Source organism: Diabrotica virgifera, chromosome 6, assembly GCF_917563875.1.
Source record: "Diabrotica virgifera virgifera chromosome 6, PGI_DIABVI_V3a".
NCBI lineage: Eukaryota > Metazoa > Arthropoda > Insecta > Coleoptera > Chrysomelidae > Diabrotica > Diabrotica virgifera.
Window position 1 is genome coordinate 143,746,885 of NC_065448.1, and position 9,118 is coordinate 143,756,002.

General features: G+C 33.8%; 1 protein-coding gene across 1 annotated transcript; it reads right to left on the reverse strand.

Moving 5' to 3' along the window:
- Positions 1–2,652: 2,652 nt before the first annotated feature.
- On the reverse strand, positions 2,653–8,471 carry LOC126886207 (MATH and LRR domain-containing protein PFE0570w-like). Its single transcript, XM_050653069.1, has 3 exons — positions 6,681–8,471; positions 4,493–4,739; positions 2,653–2,678 (listed from the first exon to the last, which is right to left on the reverse strand). The coding sequence occupies exons 1-3, from the start codon at positions 8,469–8,471 to the stop codon at positions 2,653–2,655; spliced, it is 2,064 nt and encodes a 687-aa protein (XP_050509026.1).
- Between the last annotated feature and the right edge of the window lie 647 nt (positions 8,472–9,118).

Consider the following 9,118-nt stretch of genomic DNA (forward strand, 5'->3'; position numbering starts at 1 on the left):
TGCAGTGAATCATTATTACGAAAATCCATATCTGAGCATTGATTAATAACAACATACAATTAGCCCGATCAAAGAACAATCTGACCCCAAAAAAAATAAAGGAAGGATGAAAATTTGGCAATAGGTAGTTGAAACGATCTATTATTATATAAGAAAAAGTTTACAATTCTACATCCCCTCCATTTTACAAAAAATGGAGGGGAATACCCCCCTCTCGAAGATGAAAAAAATACATTCAAAATAAGATCGGAATTGGATAAACTGACTAATTCTAAGTAACTTTTGTTCTATAGAGTTTTTTCACTAAGTCAATACTTTTCGAGTTATTTGTAAGTGAATATGTTCATGTTTAACAAAATAAAACATGTTTTTAGACGGTTTTTCTGAGATAACTCAAAAAGTAAGTATTTTAGCGAAAAAAATATTCCTAGCAAAAATATAGCCCATAAAAAATTTAAAAAAATTATGTATACGTTAGGTCTGTAGACCCAGTAGACGCAGAGTTGCAGCTAATGAAAAGTAGGTTCTGCTTCGTCAAATTCCAAATGGAATATTTCAATGTGAAATAACCCAAAAACGGAGCACTTTTAGGAGAAAATTCGTTTTAACTTTTTTAAAGTGTTTAAAAAAAAGGTTTATTTTTGTTTTAGAAAAAACTTGTAATATTAAAAGTAAGTGAATTACGCTCAAAATATTGTTGGTCCCTTTTATTTTTTGGTATAAAAATCGCGAAAATCACCCCCTAATTAGCATCACATATACATTTTAACATTACCACTTCACAAGTTACTTTGTCTATGTATTATTTATATGATCTGTAAGTATCATCGGTTCGAAGTACCTACTTCGTTTTGAAAAAGCTGTAGTTAAAATGGCTTGAACGAGTAACTAATCACGAGTTTAGGCAAATTTTGAACAGCCAGAGCATAACCAATTTTTGTCTAACAAGAAAACAAAAAATCAAAAATATTCAGAAAAACAAAACGTACATTTTATTACTCTGAGATTTTTGGTATTCCTAATTTTTTTTAAGTTAATTCCATAAAAAATTACGATTTTTTCAAAATTAAAAAAAATGTTTTATTTTAAACCCAATTTTTTTCAAAACTGAGCACTTTGAACCAATGAGACTTATAGATAATATAAACAATACATAAGTAACTTGTAAAGCGGTAACGATTAATTTTATTTGAGAAGCTAATTAAGGGGTGATTTTCCCCATTTTTTTACCAAAAAATAAAAGAGAATAACAATATTTTGAGCGTAATTCACTAACTTTTAATGTTAGAAGTTTTTTTTTTTAAAACAAAAATAAATATTATTTTAAACACTTTAAAAAAGTTGTAATGAATTTTCCCCGAAAAGTGCTCCGTTTTTTTGGTTATTTCACGTTGAAATATTCGATTTGGGATTTGACGAAGAAAAACCTACATTTCATTAGCTGAAACTCTGTTCTACTAGGTCTGCAGACCTTACGCATACACCATTTTTTTCAATTTTTTATAAGCTATATTTTTACTAAGAATATTTATTTCGCTAAAATACTTACTTTTTGAGTTATCTCCGAAAAACCGTCCAAAAACATTTTTTTTTGGTTAAAAATGAACACATTCACTCGCAAATAACTCGAAAAATATTAGCTTAGTAAAAAAAACTCTATAGAACAAAAGTTACTTAGAATTAGTCATTTTATCCAATTCCGGACTTATTTTAAACGTATATTTTTTCACTCCCGAGAAAAAAATTTTCGCCCCTATTTTCCAATTTTTTTAAAATGGAGGGGATGTAGAATTATAAACTTTTTCTTATATAATAATAGACAATTCCAACTACCTATTCCCAAATTTTCATCCTTCCTTTATTTTTTTTGGAGGTTTTCGTAAAATTTTGCGTTCCCTGATCGGGCTAAATGATCTGAGTATAACCATTGATTATAAACTTAACCATAGATAGCTCACCTCGTGGTAACCAAAAGACGTATTGGCAACTAGATGGCGCTACTCGAAAAATGTATTGAGATTATTCAGTCGCTGTCTGAATTGCGAGTAGTTAACAGTGGCGTCAGAGCCGAACTTACCCTATAGGTGTATTACCTTCTAAAAGCTGCGTATTGTGCTGTGATAAGTTAAAGCGGAATTTAAGACAACAACCACAAATTTAGAAACGTGTGCTGTTACATGTGCATGGTACTGGTTATAGTTACTATAAAATTATAAAGAATTTGAATTGGATTAAATGCCATGAAGATTTGCAAGACACTAAAATTCTATTACAGAAATACGAATTAATGTTACTTCTTAGAGAATATGGCGCACATGCATAAAGATTCTTCAGAGATCATTAGATTTGTTTGTTACTATTACTACAACAATGCTAGAAAAAGTTTCACGGGGCCTTTAATTTATTTAAAGTAGGTAGTGCAGTTTTTGACAATATTGAAACCTATTTGGCTAAGTATATTTTATTAACTAAAAATTGGCTTGAAAACTGTAAGAACATAAAGAAAAAAAAAATATAAAATTCTTGGTGAAAATCAAACTTTTAAAAACTTGTCAGTGGTATAACATTAATGAATGCAACCAAAAAACAGAAAATTACTTATTTTCGATAAAAGTAAAGTTAAGCAAACATGAATAAAATACAATAAATATGTTAAACAACACTATTAGCTTTAATTTCTATAATATACAGTAGATGTTAACAATTATTATTTTATAACATCAGGAAAACAACATCCGAACATTGAAACCGTATCTCTTATCCGGAAGAAAAGTGGCACAACTCAAAAAACAACATTTTTCAGGAAGACCGGCCCTGGAAAGGTATGGTCAAGCTGTACTGATATTGTACTCCTAGTTTTTACTAAAAACAAGTGGTAATATTAAATAGTGTTTAAAATTAAAGTGTTTATCTACTAGATACTACTACTGTACGAATTTTATACATAAGAAATGTTTTTAGAATAAGAAACTTTTAATGAATTTAAATATAAAGTTTACAAATTGTACATGTTATGTATCTGAATGTTGAATGAAGAATGTCCTCGGGTTCTGTGTCCTTCCGGGGTAGTCGGGGTTGGCAGGTTGGCAGATGTCGGTACCAGGTACGAGCGGTACGGCCGCGCGGGGGGTGAAGGGATGGTTGGCCTCTGCATCTTAATATTTGTACTACGGGGGTGATCGAATAGTTAAACATACCGGCCCCCTTGACAGCTGGTAGGCTTCAACAAGCAACTAATGATTGGGAAGATCCTCTGGAAGTACACAGATCTTCATGGCGGGTCGTTTGTATACGGCGGAGCCAGTTCTAATGGTAACAGCTCTGACTATACCATCAACACCAGGATGAATGAGTTCAATTATGCCAATTTTCCATTTCATTGGCGGGATTCCATCTTCTTTAACCAAGACGAGGAGTCCAGGTTTCAAAATTGTGGGGTAGGTCTTTTTCCATTTAGACCGTTGCTGGAGTTCGGAAATATATTCCTTTGACCATCGCTTCCAGAAACTTTGGATGATTCTTTGAAGACGTTGAAACTTGCTGAGCGAATTTTCTTTGAATGTAGAATAGTCATGGTCAGGTAAAGCAGTAATGTGTTCTCCAATTAGGAAATGTGCAGGTGTCAAAGACTGTGGATCATTGGGATCATTGGAAATCTGGGATAAAGGTCGGGAATTTAAACACGCTTCGACTTGATGAAGAACAGTTACGAAATCTTCGTAAGAAAGTGGGATTTGACCGACTACCCTCTTTAAATGAAATTTAGTGGATTTGACTTCCGCTTCCCAGATACCACCAAAGTGAGGAGCATGAGGAGGTATAAAATGCCATTTGACATTTTCAGAATTTAAAATAGATTTGACTTCATTTTCACTCGTGCGTAGAAACTTATAAATCTCATTTTTAGCGCCAACAAAGTTGGTGCCATGATCAGAATATATATTTGCGCTTAAACCTCTTCTAGCGAAAAATCTACGAAGAGTAGCAATAAGAGCGTCTGTAGTAAGACTGCTTACAAGTTCCAAATGCATCGCTCTCGTTGAGAGACACACAAAAACACACACGTAAGCTTTAATTGTTTTGTAATTTCTAGTTTGTCGATCCTTTAATAAAAAGGGTCCGCAAAAATCTGTACCTGTATTATAGAAAGGCCGTTGAGGCGTTATTCGATGCTCTGGTAAATCTCCCATCAAATATGGAGTGGGAGAAGCACTAAGGCGAAAACAAGGTAAGCATTGCCTCACAACTTGTTTGATTAAGTTTCTGCCAGAACTAGGCCAAAACCGTTCTCGTATTGAGGCTAGTAATAGTTGTGGCCCTGCATGAAGAAGGCGCAAATGTTCTTGATTTACAATTAATTTAGAAAGTACATGTTTACCGGGTATTATTGCAGGATGTTTCTTTTGAAAATCAAATTTGGAATGTTTAAGTCTGCCACCAACTCTAATTATGCCCTTGTCATCTAAAAATGGGGCTAATCGTAAAATCTTACTTTTAGAGTTAATAGGTTTAGATTTTGATAAGTCAAGATATTCGTTCGGAAATTCTTGCCTTTGAACAATTCTAATAAGAGTATTTAGAGCATGATTAAGTTCTTGAGCATCAAGTGCTCCGGATTTTCTATTTGCCTTAGGTACACGGCAATTATCAAAGAATCGATAACAATAAGCAGTGACTCGTTGAAGCTTGTTAAGACTAGAGAATCTGTTGATAAGATCTAGTCCTTCAGTAACTGTAGACTGAAAGGAAATTAATTTTTCTTTGCGCCTCTCAGGTAGATCAGAATTACCTATAGTGTTTGAAACACCAGTGGGCCATTGTTCTTCAGGATACAGCAACCACTTAGGGCCATTCCACCATAGAGAATGATCAATTAAAGACGTAGGGCTAAGACCCCGAGAGAGCAAGTCTGCTGGATTTTCATGAGTATTGACGTATCTCCAAGAATCCGAATTTGTTAATGATTGTATTTGTGTCACTCTATTAGCGACAAAAATTTTCCATTGAGTAGAAGGAGATTTGATCCATGATAAGACTATAGTTGAGTCACACCAGTAGAAGATTTGAGTAATAGAAAGATCTAAAGCGATTATGACCTTTTGAGTCAACTCTGCCAGCAACAAGGCTGCGCACAATTCGAGCCTAGGAATCGTAATTGTTTTGAGGGGAGCCACTCTTGTTTTAGAGCAAAGTAAGTGGCAATGATAAGTACCCCCTGAATCTAAGGATCGAATGTATATACAAGCACCGTATGCCATTTCACTGGCGTCAGAGAAGCCATGGATTTCTAATAGAAGTGGATTGCTAGGTAGAACATGCCTAGGTATTTTTAATGTATTTAAATCTTGAAGTTGATTATGGAATTTAATCCAGCTGGTATAAAGGTCTTGTGGGATTGATTCATCCCAATCAAGTTTGTGTTGCCACAATTTTTGAATAATGCATTTTGCTATGATTATTGCAGGTTGAACTAATCCTAATGGGTCGAATATTTGAGAGACACAAGATGGTATTTTTCGTTTTGTTGGACATGAATTGTAAGGAGATTTTATTGACAATTGTAGTGTGTCAGATTGAGAGTTCCAGAGAAGACCTAAAGTTTTGTTATTGCAATCCTCACCGAAATTTAATATGATATTATCTCCTTCAGATTGTTCACAAAGTACTTCTGGTGCATTGCACATGAATTTACGGAGTGGAAAGCCACCAGAAATGAGAATTTCAGAAAGCTTTTGTTTAAGATATATTGCCTCATCAACTGATGAACACCCTGTGCAAAGATCATCAACGTAAAAGTCCTTTGCGATTATTCTGCTAATGTCTGGATGTGTATCTTTACATTGTATTGACAGTTCCTTTAAGCATCTCGTAGACAGAAAGGCTGCAGGTGCTGTGCCGTATGTAAGTGTATTTAATTGATACGTGTGTATTTCTGATTCAGGATTAGACCTCCAAAGAATAAGTTGTAGCGAGCGTTGTGATGAATCTACCAATACTTGCCGGTACATTTTAGTTATGTCTCCGATCAGCATAATATTATGTTTTCTTGCCCGTAAAACTATAGAAAATAGATCATCTTGAATAGTTGGACCGGCTACTAAAATGTCATTAAGTGATAAGCCACTAGTTGTTGTAGCTGATCCATTGAACACCACTCTTAACTTAGTAGTAGTACTTGACTCCTTTACCACGCCGTGGTGGGGTAAATAATAGCAAGGTTTATCTGATAATTCAGAGTCATTTATCTTGGTCATGTGACCAAGGGCTTCGTATTCGCTTAAGAAATCTGTATAGTTAGACTTTAGTTCAGGATTTCTTTGTAATCGTTTCTCTAAATTGAATAAGAATTTGGTTGCTACTTCTTTTGAATCGCCAAGAGAGCAAGCCGGTTTCTGAAACGGTAGTTGGACGATAAATTGACCCAACGAGTTTCTAATTGTAGTAGTTTTGAAGAGTTCTTCACAGAGAATGTCATCTGAAGATGAGGATTTAGGAACATTGATTTCTTCAATTTCCCAGAATTTAGCTATTTGTGAATGAATAGCCTGATCAGAAGTGCTTAGATTGCATAAGATAGAAATGTTAGAAGGTTGTATGAACTGAGGTGAATGTATAGTGCCCGAGACGATCCAACCAAATTGAGTTTTTTGCAACGTAGGCAAATGCTTGCCAAGTTTTACCTGACCTACCATGAGCAGATCCCAGAAGTTATCAGCACCAATCAAAATGTCGATTGGACCGGGTTTATTGAATGTTGGGTCTGCTAGTATCAGATTATGAGGAATTTTTAGGCTTGACGTATTAATAAAGTTTGAGGGTATTCTGCTTGTGATTTTAGGAATAACTAAACATTTGAAACTTGTTTTAAACGGAACTTGACGTGCTTGAACCGACACAACAGTTTGTTTTAGAATATTTGTGGTTTTTTGCCCAACCCCTGTAATAGAACATTGTATTGGAGTTGTATTTACGTTTAACTTGTTACACATTTCCTCAGAGATAAAACTTGACTCACTGCCGCTATCGAGAAGTATACGACAAGAAAATACATCACCATGATTATCAAAAATGTCTACCAGGGCAGTTGACAATAAAACAATGCTTGGGGAATTATTACCTGCAATTAAACAATTTGAGCTAATTTCAGGAGAATCAGAAGTTTCAGTGGAATGGTTAGCATTAAAATTGGAGTTATGATTATTTTGCGAGGTATTTCTTCTAGATGTATCAGGATTATTCGAGTTGAAATTTTGATTGTTATCTTGATTATTGACACCAAAGTGTAACAGGGTGTTGTGATTACTATCACATTTTCGACAACGCATAGACCGACACTGGTTAGTTGAATGATTATTTCGCAGACAATTGACACAAAGTTTCAATTTTTTGACCTCAGCTAGTCTAGACCTTGGACTTAACTCGATAAATGATTTACAGTTATAAATTGTATGCTCTTTATTGCAAAAATAACAAGTTGGAGAATTACTTGAAAAAAGGCTTTTTACATTTTGTTTGACTTTATTACCTTGAATATTTAAAGTTTCCAAAATTCTGCATTTTTCAGAGAGAAAATTGCAAAATATTTCTCTAGTTACCTTGTCATGTTTGGCGTATTCACTCTCCCATTCACGACGAGTTGTTGAGTCCAGCTTTATGGAGAATAAATGAATTATCAATGCGTCCCAGGAATCTACAGGTTCTTCTAGGACTTTTAAGGCTCTTAAATGCCGATTCATCTCATCTAGAATGTTTCTTAATTCTACATGGCATTCTTTTGTAGCAGGTTTTGTCTCGAATAAGGCTTTTATATGGTTCTTTTTTAATAGAGGTTTGTTTTCATAGCGTTGAACTAGTAGATTCCATGCGACACTGTAATTATTTGCTGATATTTCAAGCGATTTCAATAAATCCGCTGCTTGACCTTTTAACGATAAGCGCAAGTAATGGAATTTATTGATATCAGGTATGGATTTGTCATTATGAATTAATGCTTGAAAGGTATCTTTATAGAACAAGAATTGATCGAAACTCCCATCGAAATACGGTAAACTTATGGAAGGCAGCTTAACGTGGTGTGTTGGTGCATTAGAACTATTAGGATTGCTAGAGATTGATGCATTTGCTACCTGCTGATCAGTAGACTTATTTAAGATTGCTTGACCCTCAGAAACGACACTAAAATAGCTATCTTCAAATTCTAGACGCTCGTTTTGATTTGCTACATCATTGCTAGTCTCTAAACATTCTATTTGAATCTGAATGTCATCGAAAGCTTGAAAAAGAGGTTCAATTTTTGATAGTCTAACTTTAAGCTGAGCAAAATCAGGATTATTTTTTGAATTTTCTTTATCAAGATAAGTTTTGAATTTTGTTATTTGAGATTTACAATTTCCACGCGTAATGTGGAGCCTTTTGAGCTCAGAAGCAAGCTCATCGTTTTTTTGGGATGGAACATTTTGTTCCTGCGACATTTTGAATAATAATAGTGTTAATAAAAGTGTTATGTACTGTTAAATGTAAACCTACCTTAATATGTGTAAATGTAAATAACAAAAATGTAGAATGTGATGTAAAATGACAAGAATAAGCCCGTAAGTAGACAACGTAAGGTTTAAAATGGTTTAAATGCTTGTTATAATCGATAGAATTAAAAAAAGGCTAAATATAAGAAGTGACGCAATATAATGTAAGTATGAGTTTAGAATAATGTGAAAAATGTATGTAAATTCAGAAAGAAATAATGTTATATTTTATAAAAGTAATGAAACGTTTGAGAAAGAATAAAGTGGATAAATCAAGTCGAAACGAGGATAAAATCGTAAAGGAATTGGTAGAATAGAATATAGAACACTTACACTGACCTTTTGATTCTCGTTCCGGATGATCTGCTTCTCGTCTGCTTATCGTCGAAAAATGCGGCCTGGATTGTCACAGCGATTTTTCGGAATTTTGCACAATAACTAACTAATAATTATAATTGCACTGATTAATGATGGCTTGAAGGACCAATTTAATTATGTACGAATTTTATACATAAGAAATGTTTTTAGAATAAGAAACTTTTAATGAATTTAAATATAAATAAAGTTTACAAATTGTACATGTTATGTATCTGAAT